This window comes from Hemiscyllium ocellatum (genome assembly GCF_020745735.1).
Source record: "Hemiscyllium ocellatum isolate sHemOce1 chromosome 40 unlocalized genomic scaffold, sHemOce1.pat.X.cur. SUPER_40_unloc_11, whole genome shotgun sequence".
Taxonomy (NCBI): Eukaryota; Metazoa; Chordata; class Chondrichthyes; order Orectolobiformes; family Hemiscylliidae; genus Hemiscyllium; species Hemiscyllium ocellatum.
Genome location: NW_026867528.1, coordinates 205,700 through 226,046, shown reverse-complemented (window position 1 = coordinate 226,046; position 20,347 = coordinate 205,700). Strand labels below are relative to the sequence as shown.

Sequence of the window (20,347 nt, the reverse complement as noted above, 5' to 3'; positions counted from 1 at the left end):
TGGGACAGTGACAGGGAACCTGGTTCAATCCCAGCCTCGGGGGAGACTGGCCGTGTGGAGTTTGCACACTCTCCCCGTGTCTGCGTGAGTTTCCTCCGGGTGCTCCAGTTTCCTCCCACAGTCCAAAGGTGTCCAGGTTAGGGTGGATTGGCCGTGCTAAATTGTCCCACAGTGTTCAGGGATGTGCAGGTTAGGGTGGATTGGCCGTGCTAAATTGTCCCATAGTGTTCAGGGATGTGTAGGTTAGGGTGGATTGGCCGTGCTAAATTGTCCCATAGTGTTCAGGGATGTGTAGGTTAGGGGGGATTGGCCGTGCTAAATTGTCCCACAGTGTTCAGGGATGTGTAGGTTAGGGTGGATTGGCCGTGCTAAATTGTCCCACAGTGTTCAGGGATGTGCAGGTTAGGGTGGATTGGCCGTGCTAAATTGTCCCATAGTGTTCAGGGATGTGTAGGTTAGGGGGGATTGGCCGTGCTAAATTGTCCCATAGTGTTCAGGGATGTGTAGGTTAGGGGGGATTGGCCGTGCTAAATTGTCCCACAGTGTTCAGGGATGTGTAGGTTAGGGTGGATTGGCCGTGCTAAATTGTCCCATAGTGTTCAGGGATGTGTAGGTTAGGGTGGATTGGCTGTGCTAAATTGTCCCACAGTGTTCAGGGGTGTGTAGGTTAGGGTGGATTGGCCGTGCTAAATTGTCCCACAGTGTTCAGGGATGTGTAGGTTAAGGTGGATTGGCCGTGCTAAATTGTCCCATAGTGTTCAGGGATGTGTAGGTTAGGGGGGATTGGCCGTGCTAAATTGTCCCACAGTGTTCAGGGATGTGTAGGTTAGGGGGGATTGGCCGTGCTAAATTGTCCCATAGTGTTCAGGGATGTGTAGGTTAGGGTGGATTGGCCATTGGGAATGCAGGGATGTGGGAGGGAGCGTGGTGGGCCGGAGTGGACTTGATGGGCTGAATGAGCTGTTTCGACACTGGAGGGATTCTGTGTCGAGAGGCAAGTGAGACTGAGTCAGCTCCTTGGTGATAGACCCTGAAGGGGGACCGAATGGCCTCTTGCCATTGCAGTGTGTTAAATTGTGTTGCATTGCCCCCCTCCCCAGCTGAAGGAGATCGAGCAGGGGGACATGAAGATGGCGGACAAGGCTCTTGAGGACGGGTTGCTCAATCAGGATGGAGTCAACCTGTCAGACCAAGAGATGGAGGACAAGGTCTCGTTGGCCAGTGACCTGGACTCGTCTGACCTCGAGGAGGTCAAGGAGCGCGAGGAGCAGATTAACAAGAGGAAGAAGATACAACGCAAACGGTGAGTCCCTCCCTTCCTCAGTGCTGAGGGAGGGCCGCACTGTCGGAGGGTCAGTGCTGAGGGAGGGCCGCACTGTCGGAGGGTCAGTGCTGAGGGAGGGCCGCACTGTCGGAGGGTCAGTGCTGAGGGAGAGCCGCACTGTCGGAGGGTCAGTGCTGAGGGAGGGCCGCACTGTCGGAGGGTCAGTGCTGAGGGAGAGCCGCACTGTCGGAGGGTCAGTGCTGAGGGAGTGCCGCACTGGGGGAGGGTCAGTGCTGAGGGAGGGCCGCACTGTCGGAGGGTCAGTGCTGAGGGTGGGCCGCACTGTCAGAGGGTCAGTGCTGAGGGAGGGCCGCACTGTGGGAGGGTCAGTGCTGAGGGAGTGCCGCACTGTGGGAGGGTCAGTGCTGAGGGTGGGCCGCACTGTCAGAGGGTCAGTGCTGAGGGAGGGCCGCACTGTGGGAGGGTCAGTGCTGAGGGAGGGCCGCACTGTGGGAGGGTCAGTGCTGAGGGAGGTCCGCACTGTCGGAGGGTCAGTGCTGAGGGAGGGCCGCACTGTCGGAGGGTCAGTGCTGAGGGAGGGCCGCACTGTCGGAGGGTCAGTGCTGAGGGAGGGCCGCACTGTCGGAGGGTCAGTGCTGAGGGAGGGCCGCACTGTCGGAGGGTCAGTGCTGAGGGAGTGCCGCACTGTCGGAGGGTCAGTGCTGAGGGAGGGCGCACTGTCGGAGGGTCAGTGCTGAGGGAGGGCCGCACTGTCGGAGGGTCAGTGCTGAGGGAGGGCCGCACTGTCGGAGGGTCAGCGCTGAGGGAGGGCCGCACTGTCGGAGGGTCAGCGCTGAGGGAGGGCCGCACTGTCGGAGGGTCAGTGCTGAGGGAGGGCCGCACTGTCGGAGGGTCAGTGCTGAGGGAGGGCCGCACTGTCGGAGGGTCAGTGCTGAGGGAGGGCCGCACTGTCGGAGGGTCAGTGCTGAGGGAGAGCCGCACTGTCGGAGGGTCAGTGCTGAGGGAGTGCCGCACTGGGGGAGGGTCAGTGCTGAGGGAGGGCCGCACTGTCGGAGGGTCAGTGCTGAGGGAGGGCCGCACTGTCAGAGGGTCAGTGCTGAGGGAGGGCCGCACTGTGGGAGGGTCAGTGCTGAGGGAGTGCCGCACTGTGGGAGGGTCAGTGCTGAGGGTGGGCCGCACTGTCAGAGGGTCAGTGCTGAGGGAGGGCCGCACTGTGGGAGGGTCAGTGCTGAGGGAGGTCCGCACTGTGGGAGGGTCAGTGCTGAGGGAGGGCCGCACTGTCGGAGGGTCAGTGCTGAGGGAGGGCCGCACTGTCGGAGGGTCAGTGCTGAGGGAGGGCCGCACTGTCGGAGGGTCAGTGCTGAGGGAGGGCCGCACTGTCGGAGGGTCAGTGCTGAGGGAGGGCCGCACGGGTTGTCTGTCCGGGTTGAGTGCCGCACGTCTCTGCATCTTATCGCTGACCTCTGACCCGTGTCCCTTGTAGGCCGCAGGCTGCAGTTGGCCGGGCGTCAGGGCTGGTCAAGGAGGAGGAGGAGGAGGAGGGGAACCCTCTCCTTGTGGAGTTGGAATCCAAGTCCATTCGCCAGGAACGACAGGCCGACCTGTGGTTCGGGAAGGTAAGGGCGATGTCCTGGCCAGATCAAACCAGGGACCGAGTGGGATCCGGCTGGTGGGAGCTGACAGACTGTGGTCATGGCTGCCATCGGTGATGGAGGGGGCGTGGTGGGACTCTCCTGTCATGGGGACAGAGACCTGAAGGCCTGGGGGGTGGGGGGGGTCTCATGCTGCCCAAATGGGTGTACGGTGGAAGCGCATCGGTAGACCGTTCGGTCCCTCGAACCGCTCCCGCCCCGCGGCGACATCGTGCCGGTTTGGATTCTCCTGCGGTTTTCCCCCGTTTCCCGTCTCGCCCTGAAGCCTCGGCGTTCCCCTGTGCCTCAGGAACCTCACTGTGCCGTCAGCATGTTCCGTGATCCCCATCCCCATCTCCTTCCCAAACAGGAAACTCTCCCCCTCGCTCCGCCTGCCTCAGGCTCCCTCACTTCCCCACTCTCTCTCTCCCCCCCCCCCCCCCACTCTCCCTCCCCCCCCACTCTCCCTCCCCCCCACTCTCTCTCCCCCCCACTCTCTCTCTCCCCTCCCCACTCTCTCTCCCCTCCCCACTCTCTCTCCCCTCCCCACTCTCTCTCCCCTCCCCACTCTCTCTCCCCTCCCCACTCTCACTCCCCTCCCCACTCTCTCTCCCCTCCCCACTCTCTCTCCCCTCCCCACTCTCTCTCCCCTCCCCACTCTCTCTCCCCTCCTCACTCTCACTCCCCTCCCCACTCTCACTCCCCTCCCCACTCTCTCTCTCCCCTCCCCTCTCTCTCTCCCCTCCCCACTCTCTCTCCCCTCCCACTCTCTCTCTCTCCCCTCCTCACTCTCACTCCCCTCCCCACTCTCTCTCTCCCCTCCCCACTCTCTCTCCCCCTCCCCACTCTCTCTCCCCCCCTCACTCTCTCTCCCCTCCCCACTCTCTCTCCTCCCCCCACTCTCTCTCCTCCCCACTCTCTCTCCCCCCTCCCCCCCACTCTCCCTCCCCCCCACTCTCCCTCCCCCCCACTCTCCCTCCCCCCCACTCTCCCTCCCCCCCACTCTCCCTCCCCCCCACTCTCTCTCCCCCCCCACTCTCTCTCCCCCCCCCACTCTCTCTCCCCCCCACTCTCTCTCCCCCCCCACTCTCTCTCCCCCCCCCTCTCTCTCCCCCTCCCCCACTCTCTCTCCTCCCCACTCTCTCCCCCTCACTCTCTCTCTCCCCCTCACTCTCTCTCCCCTCCCCACTCTCTCTCCCCTCCCCACTCTCACTCCCCTCCCCACTCTCACTCCCCTCCCCACTCTCACTCCCCTCCCCACTCTCTCTCTCCCCTCCCCACTCTCTCTCCCCCTCCCACTCTCTCTCCCCTCCCCACTCTCTCTCCCCGCCCCACTCTCACTCCCCTCCCCACTCTCACTCCCCTCCCCACTCTCTCTCCCCTCCCCACTCTCTCTCCCCTCCCCACTCTCTCTCCCCTCCCCACTCTCTCTCCCCTCCCCACTCTCTCTCCCCTCCCCACTCTCACTCCCCTCCCCACTCTCACTCCCCCTCCCCACTCTCACTCCCCTCCCCACTCTCACTCCCCTCCCCACTCTCCCTCCCCCCCACTCTCCCTCCCCCCCACTCTCTCTCCCCCCCACTCTCTCTCCCCCCCACTCTCTCTCCCCCCCCCCACTCTCCCTCCCCCCCCACTCTCTCTCCCCCCCACTCTCTCTCCCCCCCACTCTCTCTCCCACACTCTCTCTCCTCCCCACTCTCTCCCCCCCACTCTCTCTCCCCTCCCCACTCTCTCTCCCCTCCTCACTCTCACTCCCCTCCCCACTCTCTCTCCCCCCCTCACTCTCTCTCCCTCTCCCTCCCCACTCTCTCTCTCCTCCCCCCACTCTCTCTCCTCCGCCCACTCTCTCTCCCCACCCCCCACTCTCTCTCTCCCCCCCCCTCACTCTCTCTCCCCCCCCCCCCCCCCCTCCTCCCCGACTCTCTCTCCTTCTCCCTCTCTCCTCCCCACTCTCTCTCACGGGCGCTCTCTCCCCCCCCCCCCCCCCCCCCCCCACCCCTCCCCCAACCAAGGGGTGTCTCTTTCTCCCTGCCCTTTTCTTTCTCTCTCTCTCTGAGGCACGCTCTCTCCCTCCCCCTCTCCCTCCCCCGCCTCACGGGCTCCCTCTTTCCCCCTCCCCCCCCCCCCCCCCCTCCCCTCGAAGATGCGCTCTCTCTCTCTCTCCACCCCCTCCCTTTTTCTCTCGCGTGCTCTCTCTCCTCCCTTTGTCTCGTGGGTGCCCTGATCCCCCTCTGCCCTGTCACCCTCCGCCCTGATCCCCCTCCGCCCTGTCACCGTCCGCCCTGATCCCCCTCCGCCCTGTCACCCTCCGCCCTGATCCCCCTCCGCCCTGATCCCCCTCCGCCCTGATCCCCCTCCGCCCTGATCCCCCTCCGCCCTGATCCCCCTCCGCCCTGATCCCCCTCCGCCCTGATCCCCCTCCGCCCTGATCCCCCTCCGCCCTGATCCCCCTCCGCCCTGATCCCCCTCCGCCCTGATCCCCCTCCGCCCTGTCACCCTCCGCCCTGATCCCCCTCCGCCCTGTCACCCTCCGCCCTGTCACCCTCCGCCCTGTCACCCTCCGCCCTGTCACCCTCCGCCCTGATCCCCCTCCGCCCTGATCCCCCTCCGCCCTGTCACCCTCCGCCCTGATCCCCCTCCGCCCTGTCACCCTCCGCCCTGATCCCCCTCCGCCCTGTCACCCTCCATTTCTCTCACTCTCTGGTGTCTCTTGTCCTTTCTGTCCATTTCCCAACTGACTCTGCCTCCCTCCCCTGCCCGTGTCTGTCCGTCTGCGTGCGTGTCTGTGTGTGTGTGTGAGAGAGAGTGTGTGTGCGTGTGTCTCGGTGCTGGCCCCCTCTCTCTCTCTCTCTCCTGTTGCCGCCTGGTAAATTGGTTTGTTTTTCGATGTTGCAGGACGTCTTTGCTGGACTCGAGACAGAAGCGGACGAGGCCATCGAGATTAAACAGACCAGGAAACTGTACAAGCAGCAGGGCGCGGTGCTGGATGGTAACTATGGCAACGTGCGGGGAGGGGAGGGGAAAGGGGGGCCGATTCCCGCTCGCCATCGCTGTTTGGCTGGGGCGTGGCCCCAGAGCAGATCAGTCCAGGCGATGACCTTTCACCCACCCCCCCCCCTCCCTCCGCAACACGGCCAACTCCAGGAATCCCCTCTGGCCCCTCTCGGAGGTTTGGGGAGAGAGGGTGGGCGCAGCTGGCAGAAGGTCTGGCATATCCCCCCCCCTCGCAGCAGGGAAGGGGAGGAGGGAGTTTCCCAAGTCGGATGGGAGGCAGAGTCTGTGGGGTCAGGAGTGTTGGGAAGTCGAGGGACACAGATTGAGGGGATTTGGGTAAATCGAAGGTTACACAGGGACCTTGATCAGTTGGCCTCATGGGCTGGGAGTGGCAGATGGAGTTGTGCTGTCCTGTCAGCTAATCCCAGCTCGTCCCCCCCCCCCACACACTATCCCATCGTCGTCCACGTGCTTATCCAAGGCTGGCTTCAATCTCCCTCATGCGGCTGAGTTAGTGACATTAGCAGGCAGGGCATTCCACACCGTGAACCACGCTCTGAGGAAAGAACCTGCCTCTGATGTCTGTCTCCAATCTATCACCCCCCAGCTCAGCCCCCTTGTACAAGTCAACATCCGAGGAAAAGGACTTTCACTGTGCACCGGACCGAATCTTGTATCAAATCCCCCCTCTTAGCGTCCACCTTGTTCCCAGTGAGAAAACACCCAGGTCCCTCAGCCTTTCCTCATAACACCTTCCCTCCAAATTCAAGTTGGATAAATGCGAGGTACTGCATTTCGGTCAAACAAACCAGGCCAGGGCTTATCCAGTTAATGATTAGAATCCCTACACAGTGTGGAAACAGGCCTTTCGGCCCAACCAGGCCACACTGACCCTCTGAAGAGTAACCCACCCAGACACGTTTCCCTCTGACTCATGCACCCAACACTGTGGGACAACTTAGCACGGCCAATCCACCCTAACCTACACATCCCTGAACACTGTGGGACAATTTAGCACGGCCAATCCACCCTAACCTACACATCCCTGAACACTGTGGGACAATTTAGCACGGCCAATCCACCCTAACCTACACATCCCTGAACACTGTGGGACAATTTAGCACGGCCAATCCACCCTAACCTACACATCCCTGAACACTGTGGGACAATTTAGCACGGCCAATCCACCCTAACCTACACATCCCTGAACACTGGGGGACAATTTAGCACGGCCAATCCACCCTAACCTACACATCCCTGAACACTGTGGGACAATTTAGCACGGCCAATCCACCCTAACCTACACATCCCTGAACACTGTGGGACAATTTAGCACGGCCAATCCACCCTAACCTACACATCCCTGAACACTGTGGGACAATTTAGCACGGCCAATCCACCCTAACCTACACATCCCTGAACACTGTGGGACAATTTAGCACAGCCAATCCACCCTAACCTACACATCCCTGAACACTATGGGACAATTTAGCACGGCCAATCCACCCTAACCTACACATCCCTGAACACTGTGGGACAATTTAGCACGGCCAATCCACCCTAACCTACACATCCCTGAACACTGGGGGACAATTTCGCACGGCCAATCCACCCTACCCTACACATCCCTGAACACTGTGGGACAATTTAGCACGGCCAATCCACCCTAACCTACACATCCCTGAACACTATGGGACAATTTAGCACGGCCAATCCACCCTAACCTACACATCCCTGAACACTGTGGGACAATTTAGCACGGCCAATCCACCCTAACCTACACATCCCTGAACACTGTGGGACAATTTAGCACGGCCAATCCACCCTAACCTACACGTCTCTGGACTGTGGGTGGAAACCGGAGGAACCCCACACAGACTCGGGGAGAATGTACAAACCCCACACAGACTGTCGCCATCCTGAGGCTGGGATCGAACCCGGGTCTCTGGCGCCGTGAGGCTGCAGCGCTAACCACTGAGCCACCGTGAGGTAGTGTTGGAGAACCGAGAGACCCGGGGGCGTCAGGAACATCATTCTTTGGCGTTCACATGACACGTACACGGAGGATTGAGAAGGAGTATATCACCCTTGCCTCCTTCGCTCTGATGTTTGTGTGTAGGAGTTGGGACGTCCTGATGGGGTTGTACAGGATGTTGGTGAGGTCTCGTCTGGAGCAGTGTGTCCGGTTCTGGTCGCCCCGTTCCAGGGAGGAGATGATTAAACCGGAGAGGGTTCCGAAAAGATTTTCCAGGAGGGACTGGTTAACCTCCGATTCTTGTCACTGAAGCGTAGGAGGCTGAGGGGTGACCTGACAGAGGTTTATAAAATCATGAGGGGGGGTAAATACAGTGAAGGACAGGTGTCACTTCCTTAGTGTGGGGGGATTTCAAAACTGTTTTTGATGCGAGCAGTGAAAGATTAAAAAAAAACCACTTGCTTTTGCACAGAGTGTGGTTTGAACTTGCACAGGGGTGTGCAGTGGCAGTGGTGGATGTGGGAATGGTTATAACATTGGGGTAAATACGTGAACAGGAAAGGTTTGGAAGGTTATGGGCCAGGAGCAGGCAGGGGCGATGAGGTTAGTTTGTTGGTTATGGTCAGACCAGGATAAAGGGGGCAGGGGCTGGGGACAAGTGAGCAGGGGGCTCCTGAACAGCAGCGGGCCAGACCCCGATAGCAGGGGCCACCTGTCGGTTCCAGATTTCATAACTCGGAGTTAACTTCCACCTGGTTATACATACGCACGCACACGTCTGTACACACACACACACACCTGTACACACACACCTGTACACGCACGCACACGCCTGTACGCGCACACAAGCCTATACACGCGCGCGTGCACACATATACACACCTACACCCACACCTAAACCTATATGCACACCCACACCCACACCTACGCCCACACCAACACCTACGCCCACACCCACACCTACCCCTTCACACACACACCTACGCCCGCACCTACACCTACCCCTTCACACACACACACCTACGCCCGCACCTACACCTACGCCCGCACCTACACCTACCCCTTCACACACACACCTACGCCCGCACCAACACCTCCGCCCGCACCAACACCTCCGCCCGCACCAACACCTCCGCCCGCACCAACACCTCCGCCCACACCTACACCTACGCCCACACCTACACCTACGCCCACACCTACACCCATGCCCACACCAACACCTACGCCCACACCTACACCTACGCCCACACCTACACCTACGCCCACACCTACACCTACGCCCACACCAACACCTACGCCCACACCAACACCTACGCCCACACCAACACCTACACCCACACCAACACCTACGCCCACACCCACACCTACGCCAACACCCACACCTACCCCTTCACACACACACCTACGCCCGCACCTACACCTACGCCCACACCTACACCTACGCCCACACCTACACCTACGCCCACACCTACACCTACGCCCACACCAATACCTACGCCCACACCCACACCTACGCCCACACCCACACCTACGCCCACACCTACGCCCACACCCACACCTACGCGCACACCCACACCTACGCGCACACCCACACCTACGCGCGCACACCTACACGCACACCTACCCCTTCACACACACACCTATGCCCACACCTACACCTACGCCCACACCGACACCTACGCCCACACCGACACCTACGCCCACACCGACACCTACATGCCCACACCTACGCCCACACCTACACCTACGCCCACGCCTACACCTACATGCCCACACCTACACCTACGCCCACACCTACACCTACATGCCCACACCTACACCTACATGCCCACACCTACACCTACGCCCACACCTACACCTACGCCCACACCTACACCTACATGCCCACACCTACACCTATGCCCACACCTACACCTACGCACACACCAACACCTACACGCACACACCTACACACGCACACCTACACCTTTACACGCACACTTACCCCTTCACACACACACACCTACGCGCGCACCTACACCTACGCGCACACCTACACTTACACACACACCTACACCTGCATACACACACACTGACACCCCACGCACAAGCTAACACACACACCCACCTCCACGCATGCGCACCTGCACACACACCAACCTACACAAGCGAGCACACCTACACACGCGTGTGCATCTACACCCGCGCGCACCCTACACTTACAAGGACACACACACACCAACACCCGCTTGCACACCTGCACCCCATGCATACACCTACACCCGCGCGCACCCCTACACTTACATACACACCAACACCTACACCTACACCTGTACGCACATCTATACACGCACCTACATTGCATGCACACGCCTATACCTGCACGCACCTACACCTACACTTACACACACACCAACACCCACACACACCTACACCAGAGTGCGCACCTACAACTACACACACGTACACTTATCGCACACCTCCCGTGCACACACCTACATCCGCGCCCACCTACACTCACGCGCCCACCTACACTCACGCGCCCACCTACACCCGCGTGCGCACTTACATTCACACACACACACACACACACACACCAAACCTACACACACATCTACACCTGTGTGCACCCCTAAGCGCACACCCCCCTACGCGCCTACACCCCCCTACACACACTCACACCCTGATACCCTCTCCCCCCCCACACTGACCCCCCCACCCCGGTGCTAACACTGCAGCCTGTGGAGTGTGCTGTGGCGCGGTGTGCTCACGCTGCTCTCTGCCTTCTGCCCCTGTAGATGAGGTGGGGAGTGAGGATGACCAACAGAAGGGACCCCGCCCGGCCGGGGTGGGGGGCGAACCACAGCTACCGGCCCAGGACACCCCGGCTGAGGGACCGGAGCAATCCCAGGAGGAATCCGAGGACGAGAGCTCCAGTGATGAGAGGTACGTCTCGCCACGATCACACAGCAACAGGCCCCTTCGGCCCATCTGCCCGGTGTCTGCTCCAGCCCCCTCCTCCTCCCCTCGCCCCCAGTGGCACATCCTGGTGTTCTTTGTTCGTGGGTCTGCGGTTTATTGCCCCATCCCTAATTACCCCTCCTGCAGGATGGTGGTGACCTGTGTCGGGTGAAGAGGCAGGGGCGGTGCCCTGAAGGAGGGAATTTTGGGATTCATGGGGCATCAGTGTCACTGTCTGGGCCCCAGTGTTTATCGCCCCGTCCCTAGTTGCCCCCCCCTCGAGGTGGTGAGGGAGTGAGCGGCCATCTTGACCCGCTGCAGCCCATGTGCTGTGGGCAGACCCACAATGCCCCTGAGGGAGGGAATTCCGGGATTCTGACCCTGAAGGGAACGGGAACGGCGATATGTTTCTGAGTCGGGATGGGGAGTGTCTCGGAGGGGAACTTGCAGGGAGGGGGGGGGGGGGGGGGTGGTGTTCCCATGTACCTGCTGTCCCCTTGTCCTTCTGGATGGGAGGGGGCTGTGGGGTTTGGGGCAAGGTGCTGCCTGAGGGTCTTTGGCGAGTTTCTGCAGTGCCCCTTGTAGATGGTCCCCCCCTGCTGCTACTGAGCGTCGGTGGGGGGAGGGAAGGAGGGAGGGGGTGTGTGTGGGTGTGGGGCCAATCCAGCGCTGGGGGGTGGGGGCTGCTTTGTCCCTGGATGGGGTGGAGCTTCTCGAGTGTTGTTGGAGCTGCCCCCACCCAGGGGCAAGGGGGGAGTATTCCCTCTCCCTCCTGACCCCGTGTAGATGGTGGGACAGGCTTCAGGGGGAGAGTCAGGAGGGGAGTTACTCGCTGCAGGGTTCCCGGCCCCTGACCCTGCTCTGGTAGCCGCTGGGTTTATGTGGAGGGTCCAGTTGGGTTTGGGGTCAATGGTAACCCCCAGGATGTGGAGAGTGGGGGGGAGGGGGTCCAGTGATAGTAACACCACTGAATGTCATGGGGCAGTGGTTAGATTGTCTCTGATTGGTGATGGGCATAGCCTGGCATCTGTGTGGTACTAATGTCACTTGTTAGCCCTCATCTGGATATTGCAAAGGCCTTACAGCATTTTGACATCTGAGGAAGTTGCCATCAGCTAAGAGATTGGCTCCCAGGTCGCTGAAGCGCTTGTGAATATTCAAGAGAAGCCGTTGGCCTTCTGCAAATTCAGGGCTTGCCTCGGTTCCCTGCAAAAGGCCTGCCTGTTCTTTCCCGGGCAGTTGCTCTAAGCTGTTGCTGTTAACCACTGAGCCAGAGTCTTTATGCACCAGCCACCCTGTGCCTTCTGCAAGCAAGTGGAAGGATCCGGGGAAGGGTGACTAGATCTGAAACGTGACCTCTGCTTTCTCTCTGCGGGCGCTGCTGAGATTTTCCGACAGTTCAAAGAAAGAGCATTGTGCTGTCGGGTCAACAGGTCCGTCTCCTCAGAGCCCGGGGACAGGGACAGTTTGAACCCTCGTCCCAGTCTTTCCCTCCACCCGTAACACCGATGTTTTTATTAGCGTCCCTCGGATTGTATAATTGTTGTTCGATGGCGTTGATCATTTGTAATCAATACTAGTCATCGGGACTGGCCAACTCGCCTGATCATCTGATTCAGCCAATCCCACTTTCTCCCTCACACACCCTGTCGGAATTTTATAGGTTTCTATGAGATTCCTTCCCGAGTTTCCCCTGTCTAGTCCTGTGGGAATTTTATAGGTTTCTATGAGATCCCCACACCCACCATCCTCCTAAAGCCCAGGGAATAGAATCCTTCCCAATCCAGTCTCTGTCCCTCCCGGGAATCAGGCTGGGAAACTGTCGCTGCTCTCTCTCTATTCCCAGACCATCCTTCCTCAGATACGGAGACCCCCAAACTGCGCACAGTTACTCCAGGGGTGCTCTTCCCGCCCAGGCCCCTGCTCCGGACCCCAATCCTCTCGGTACCATTTCCCCCCCTCCCCACCTGCTGTGCCCACACACTGCCCCTCAGCGGCTGATGTCCAAGGGTAGCCCAGTCTCATGGCGCCTCTCCCTTGCCCCGATCTGTCCCCCGTTCGGGTCCGAACCTGCCTTTCCTGTGTTAGTTCCCAACCTCCCAGTTCCCCACGTGATCCTGCGGCCACCTTTGTTGCAAACAGGAATTAAATTCTCGTTAAAACGCAGCGGCCTGGTCTGTGATGATCGGAGTTGAAACGGCTGGTCAGTTGGGGATGTTTGAAACTTGTTAGCTGTGGTGCTCCCTTCGGGAACAGCGTTGGCAGCGCCTGCTCCCCATGAGTGATGACGGAGCTCGATGCTAAGACATGATCTCCCGTTCTCCACCCAGTGATATCCAGGCCATGAAACACGCAGCAGGTCCAGGAAAGAAACGGGCTCGGGATGAAACTGACACGTTCGAAGTGGTGCCGGTGGAGAGGTCCAGTAAGTGAGACAGGGAGAGGAGGGCACCGCCCAGGGATGGCGCGGGTACACATGCCAGTCTCTCACATCAGATTCCAGGCTGTAACTCACTCCGGGGGTATCTGTTATTCTGTATGTAACCCACCCTGAACCCCTCGATCAGATTCCAGTCTGTAACTCCCTCCTGGGTATCTGTTATTCTGTATATAACCCACCCTGAACCCCTCTATCAGATTCCAGTCTGTAACTCCCTCCTGGGTATCTGTTATTCTGTATATAACCCACCCTGAACCCCTCTATCAGATTCCAGTCTGTAACTCACTCCCGGGGTATCTGTTATTCTGTATTTAACCCACCCTGAACCCCTCGGTCAGATTCCAGTCTGTAACTCACTCCTGGGGTATCTGTTATTCTGTATATAACCCACCCTGAACCCCTCGATTAGATTCCAGTCTGTAACTCCCTCCCGGGGTATCTGTTATTCTGTATATAACCCACCCTGAACCCCTCGGTTAGATTCCAGTCTGTAACTCCCTCCCGGGGTATCTGTTATTCTGTATATAACCCACACTGAACCCCCCGATTAGATTCCAGTCTGTAACTCACTCCCGGGGTATCTGTTATTCTGTATATAACCCACCCTGAACCCCTCGATTAGATTCCAGTCTATAACTCACTCCCGGGTATCTGTTATTCTGTATATAACCCACCCTGAACCCCTCGATTAGATTCCAGTCTGTAACTCACTCCCGGGGTATCTGTTATTCTGTATATAACCCACCCTGAACCCCTCGATTAGATTCCAGTCTGTAACTCCCTCCCGGGTATCTGTTATTCTGTATATAACCCACCCTGAACCCCCCGATTAGATTCCAGTCTGTAACTCACTCCCGGGGTATCTGTTATTCTGTATATAACCCACCCTGAACCCCTCGATTAGATTCCAGTCTGTAACTCCCTCCCGGGGTATCTGTTATTCTGTATATAACCCACCCTGAACCCCTCGGTTAGATTCCAGTCTGTAACTCCCTCCCGGGGTATCTGTTATTCTGTATATAACCCACCCTGAACCCCTCGGTTAGATTCCAGTCTGTAACTCACTCCCGGGGTATCTGTTATTCTGTATATAACCCACCCTGAACCCCTCGATTAGATTCCAGTCTGTAACTCCCTCCCGGGGTATCTGTTATTCTGTATATAACCCACCCTGAACCCCTCGATTAGATTCCAGTCTGTAACTCCCTCCCGGGGTATCTGTTATTCTGTATATAACCCACCCTGAACCCCTCGCTCTGTTGCCCGGCTGTCCCTGTGTCCTGGTGAAGCCATGCTGGTGACCCTGTCTGGGGGGGGTGATGTGACGATCTCGGTTTCTCTCCCCCCCCAGTAAAGAAAGCTCAGGTCCTGGATGCTGAAGGCCTCGCACTGGGAGCTTCTATCGCCACCTCAAAAAAGCGAACCCGTGATTTAGTCAACGATTCCTTTAATAGGTAAGAGCCCCTCCCTATCTCTGTAACCCCCTCCAGCCCCTACACCCCCTCCCTATCTCTCTAACCCCCTCCAGCCCCTACACCCCCTCCCTATCTCTGTAACCCCCTCCAGCCCCTACACCCCCTCCCTATCTGTGTAACCCCCTCTAGCCCGTACACCCCCTCCCTACCTCTGTAACCCCCCTACACCCCTTCCCTATCTCTGTAACCCCCCTCCAGCCCCTACACCCCCTCCCTATCTCTGTAACCCCCTCCAGCCCCTACACCGCCTCCCTATCTCTGTAACCCCCTACACCCCCTCCCTATCTCTATAACCCCCTCCAGCCCCTACACCCCCTCCCTATCTCTGTAACCCCCTCCAGCCCCTACACCCCCTCCCTATCTCTCTAACCCTCTCCAGCCCCTACACCCCCTCCCTATCTCTGTAACCCCCTCCAGCCCCTACACCCCCTCCCTATCTGTGTAACCCCCTCTAGCCCGTACACCCCCTCCCTACCTCTGTAACCCCCCTACACCCCTTCCCTATCTCTGTAACCCCCCTCCAGCCCCTACACCCCCTCCCTATCTCTGTAACCCCCTCCAGCCCCTACACCCCCTCCCTATCTCTGTAACCCCCTACACCCCCTCCCTATCTCTATAACCCCCTCCAGCCCCTACACCCCCTCCCTATCTCTGTAACCCCCTCCAGCCTCTACACCCCCTCCCTATCTCTGTAACCCCCTCCAGCCCCTACACCCCCTCCCTATCTCTGTAACCCCCCTCCAGCCCCTACACCCCCTCCCTATCTCTGTAACCCCCTCCAGCCCCTACACCCCCTCCCTATCTCTGTAACCCCCTCCAGCCCCTACACCCCCTCCCTATCTCTGTAACCCCCTCCAGCCCCTACACCCTCTCCCTATCTCTGTAACCCCCTCCAGCCCCTACACCCTCTCCCTATCTCTGTAACCCCCTCCAGCCCCTACACCCCTCCCTATCTCTGTAACCCCCCTCCAGCCCCTACACCCCCTCCCTATCTCTGTAACCCCCCTCCAGCCCCTACACCCCCTCCCTATCTCTGTAACCCCCTCCAGCCCCTACACCCCCTCCCTATCTCTGTAACCCCCCTCCAGCCCCTACACCCCCTCCCTATCTCTGTAACCCCCCTCCAGCCCCTACACCCCCTCCCTATCTCTGTAACCCCCCCTCCAGTCCCCTACACTGTCGGAGAGTCAGTGCTGAGGGAGTGCCGCACTGCCGGAGGGTCAGTGCTGAGGGAGGGCCACACTGTCGGAGGGTCAGCGCTGAGGGAGTGCCGCACTGTTGGAGGGTCAGTGCTGAGGGAGTGCCGCACTGTCGGAGGGTCAGTGCTGAGGGAGTGCCGCACTGTCGGAGGGTCAGTGCTGAGGGAGTGCCGCACTGTCGGAGGGTCAGTGCTGAGGGAGTGCCGCACTGTCGGAGGGTCAGTGCTGAGGGAGTGCCGCACTGTCGGAGGGTCAGTGCTGAGGGAGTGCCGCACTGTTGTAGGGTCAGTGCTGAGGAGTGCCGCGCGGTCCCGTACCCACGCTGACCCCTGCCCTGCCATCGCTGCCTCAGGTACGCCTTCGACGAGGAGCCGGACGAGCTGCCGGACTGGTTCGTCGACAACGAGCAGAAGTTCAGGCGGCGGCCCCTGCCCTTTGACCCCGCCATGGCCGCTGAGTTCCGCCAACGCTGGAAGGAAATTAACGCCCGGCCCATCAAGAAGATCGCGGAGGCCAAGGCGCGCAAGAAACGCAGGGTAAGCGGGGAGCCGGAGCCCTGGGAGAACCAACCTGGGGCGGGCCGTTCAGCCCGTCCTCCCTGCTGTGCAATCGAGTCACATCTGTGAGGCTGTTGTGTACACAACGCTGTGTGCTGCCTCCCAGATACCGTCTGATCAGGGCCCGGTTTGGACTAGAACATGTCCTCCCTACTTCTGTGTCCCCCTCAACGTCAATAATTCTCTTCCCTCAGCTTTCCCGCACACCCACGGGCCACACCCACCAAACCACCGCACCTCCCGGCTATTTCCAGGGGGTGTGGTGGGGGCTGGTACAACGACAACATTTAAGAGGCACATGGATGGGGATATGGATAGGAAGGGTTTGGAGGGATAGGGGCCGGGTGCTGGCAGGTGGGACTAGATTGGGTTGGGATATCTGGGTCAGCATGGACGGGTAGGGCCGAAGGGTCTGCATGACACCAAGAGGATTTCCCTCCTGCTAAACCACGTTGGCTGACGCAGCGTCTCCAGCGAATTTCCGAACCAGTTCGCTGGCTTCGATTAGCCGACTGATCCCTGCGCCTGGGGTGGGTTGGGGGTTGCGGGATAGTGCGTTGTACCCTCTGGAGTGATGATTTCTCCAGGGCGATACCTCAGAGGACCAGTTTCCAAGTGGAACTCTAACAGTCCTTTTGGATGTTTCCAGCGAGCTTTCTCTTGTCCTGAGGTTTTTGACTGACCTAGTAACCGGTTACAGTCACAGGTTGAGGGGTGAAGGGCAGGGTGGTGGGTGGTATGTACGCCCCCGTGAGGGTGGAGGGGAAGGCTGCCCCTGTATTATCCCCTGGCCGGGGGAGCACATGTCACGGTTAAACAGGAATCTCTGCCTCCCCCACAGCAACTGAAGAAGCTGGAACAGGCGAAAAAGAAAGCAGAGGCTGTGGTGAACACCGTCGATATCTCCGAGCGGGAGAAGATGGCTCAGATGAGGAGGTAAACAGGCAGACAGCTGGAACACACACCCAGCGACAGTGCGACTGACTGACCCCTGGACAGTGTGGGCCCTGTCTCTGTGTGACTGACTGACCCCAGGACAGTGCGGCCCTGTCTCTGTGTGACTGACCCCAGGACAGTGTGGGCCCTGTCTCTGTGTGACTGACCCCTGCACAGTGTGGGCCCTGTCTCTGTGTGACTGACCCCAGGACAGTGCGGCCCTGTCTCTGTGTGACTGACCCCAGGACAGTGTGTCCCTGTCTCTGTGTGACTGACCCCAGGACAGTGTGTCCCTGTCTCTGTGTGACTGACCCCAGGACAGTGTGGGCCCTGTCTCTGTGTGACTGACCCCTGCACAGTGTGGGCCCTGTCTCTGTGTGACTGACCCCAGGACAGTGCGGCCCTGTCTCTGTGTGACTGACCCCAGGACAGTGCGGCCCTGTCTCTGTGTGACTGACCCCAGGACAGTGCGGCCCTGTCTCTGTGTGACTGACCCCAGGACAGTGCGGCCCTGTCTCTGTGTGACTGACCCCAGGACAGTGCGGCCCTGTCTCTGTGTGACTGACCCCAGGACAGTGCGGCCCTGTCTCTGTGTGACTGACCCCAGGACAGTGCGGCCCTGTCTCTGTGTGACTGACCCCCAGGACAGTGCGGCCCTGTCTCTGTGTGACTGACCCCAGGACAGTGCGGCCTTGTATCTGAGGGCTGGTCTGTGCTGTGTATTGACTGTGTCTGTCCTCTCTAACCCTGCAGTATCTATAAGAAGGCCGGTCTGAAGGAGAAACGGGAGGTGACCTACGTGGTGGCCAAGAAATGGTCTGGTGGGAAAGTCCGCCGTCCGCCAGGGGTCAAAGGTCCCTTCAAGGTGGTGGATGCCCGGATGAGGAAGGACGCGAGGAAGACTCCCAAGAACGCCAAGGCCAAGGGGAGGAGGAAGCGCAAGTAGGGGACGGGGTCGTGGCTCTTCAAACCACCCGCTCCTGTGCCACCCTGTTGATAGCATGGCTCCACCCCCACTGCCCTCCTGCTCCCAAGCCCGATAGTTGGTCGCCTAGATGGACGGTGGCCATTTTGTATTTGCGGCCTACAATGCCTAAAGCTGACAGCGTGCCTCCTTCCTCCTGAGCCCAGTAGTTGGTTCCCTGGATGCCTGGTGGCCATTTTGTGGTTTCATCAATGGGACATAAAGCTGACCCCTCACCCCGCTATCCCATCCCGGGCCCAGTAGTTGGTTCCCTGGATGGCTGGCGGCCATTTTGTGATTTATCAATGGGACATAAAGTTGACCCCTCACCCCACTATCCCACCCCAGGCCCAGTAGTTGGTTCCCTGGATGGATGGTGGCCATTTTGTGATTTATCAATGGGACATAAAGCTGACCCCTCAACCCGCTATCCCACCCCGGGCCCAGTAGTTGGCCCCCGGATGGCTGGCGGCCATTTTGTCATTTATCAATGGGACATAAAGCTGACCCCTCCCCCCCCATTCCACCCCTGGCCCAGTAGTTGGTTCCCTGGATGGATGGTGGCCATTTTGTCATTTATCAATGGGACATAAAGCTGACCCCTCCCCCCCTATTCCACCCCGGGCCCAGTAGTTGGTTCCCTGGATGGCTGGCGGCCATTTTGTGGTTTCGGCCAACGGGAGGAAATTGACGGCGCACTTTCCCCCCTCCTCCCTGTCACCCTCCTGTGGAGCTGCCCGAAAAGGGGATGGGGGAATCTGTTACCGGGAGAATCCGACGATCTGTATATTTATAATTTTTTTAAAAATGTATAAAATAAAGGTTTGTGCTGCCGGTGAGCTGGAGAAAGAGGCTGCGCTAAGTGTCCTGGTAGTGTTCCTGCTGCCCCCCACCCCCAAGAGGAACTGTCCCTGGGTGGGTGGGGTTCCCAAATATCGGAATCGCGACGAGCAAGGTCTCCATGTCGGGACGCTGTCTCCAGGGGTTGGGAATCCTGCCCTCAACGCTCCCTGGGCACCGGGCGCGGTTCCCTCTGCTCTCCGATCGGGATGGGTCTGGGGCAGCCGGAGCGATTCCGGACTCTTGCTGTCAGGCGTGTGGGAGCACGACTGAGCTTCCAAAAGGCCTCGAAGCCTGAGCGAGCGGGTGGGCTGGTGGCGCTGAAGTGATGAGGTTGTAGGCCAGATGGAAGTGGCGAGGTATTGGTTAGGCCCCTGTTGGAATATCGGGTGCAATTCTGGTCTCCTTCCTATCGGAAAGATGTTGTGAAACTTGAAAGGGATCAGGAAAGATTTACAAGGATGTTGCCAGGGTTGGAGGGTCTGAGCTACAGGGAGAGGCTGAACAGGCTGGGGCTGTTTTCCCTGGAGCGTCGGAGGCTGAGGGGTGACCTTATAGAGGTTTATAAAATCATGAGGGACATGGATAGGGTAAATAGACAAAGTCTTTTCCCTGGGGTGGGGGAGTCCAGAACTAGAGGGGCATAGGTTTAGGGTGAGAGGGGAAAGATATAAAAGAGACCTAAGGGGCAACTTTTTCCCCCAGAGGGTGGTACGTGTGTGGAATGAGCTGCCAGAGGATGTGGTGGGGGCTGGTACAATGACAACATTTAAGAGGCATTTGGATGGGGATATGGATAGGAAGGGTTTGGGGGGATATGGGCCGGGGGCTGGCAGGTGGGACTAGACTGGGTTGGGATATCTGGGTCGGCATGGACGGGTTGGGCCGAAGGGTCTGTGAGTGAGGTGTGGGAGGAGAGGGGTTGGCCCTGTGGGGGCTGTAACCCCCTGAAGGTGACAGGACTCCCCTGAGGACACAGTCAGTGAAGCAAGCAGGGATTTATCAGCGGGGATGGACCCGGATAAAACACCGGCCCACCCTCTGCCGGATACGTCCGGACACTGCCCTTTTGGGAGACGGGGGTGGGGAAGGGATCCGAGAGGGTGTGGAT

At 59.3% G+C, this 20,347-nt stretch overlaps 1 protein-coding gene across 1 annotated transcript in view; it reads left to right on the top strand.

Annotated features, from left to right (window-relative positions):
• Positions 1–19,248, top strand: part of ftsj3 (FtsJ RNA 2'-O-methyltransferase 3) — a 50,626-nt gene extending 31,378 nt beyond the window's left edge. Inside the window, exons 13-21 of the mRNA XM_060822260.1 lie at positions 1,101–1,303; positions 2,769–2,901; positions 5,812–5,905; positions 10,663–10,810; positions 13,156–13,250; positions 14,617–14,719; positions 16,292–16,475; positions 17,338–17,432; positions 18,186–19,248. Coding sequence (XP_060678243.1) covers positions 1,101–1,303; positions 2,769–2,901; positions 5,812–5,905; positions 10,663–10,810; positions 13,156–13,250; positions 14,617–14,719; positions 16,292–16,475; positions 17,338–17,432; positions 18,186–18,378 — 1,248 coding nt within the window. The 3' untranslated portion in view covers positions 18,379–19,248. The remainder of the gene's footprint in view (positions 1–1,100; positions 1,304–2,768; positions 2,902–5,811; positions 5,906–10,662; positions 10,811–13,155; positions 13,251–14,616; positions 14,720–16,291; positions 16,476–17,337; positions 17,433–18,185) is intronic.
• Positions 19,249–20,347: the final 1,099 nt, after the last annotated feature.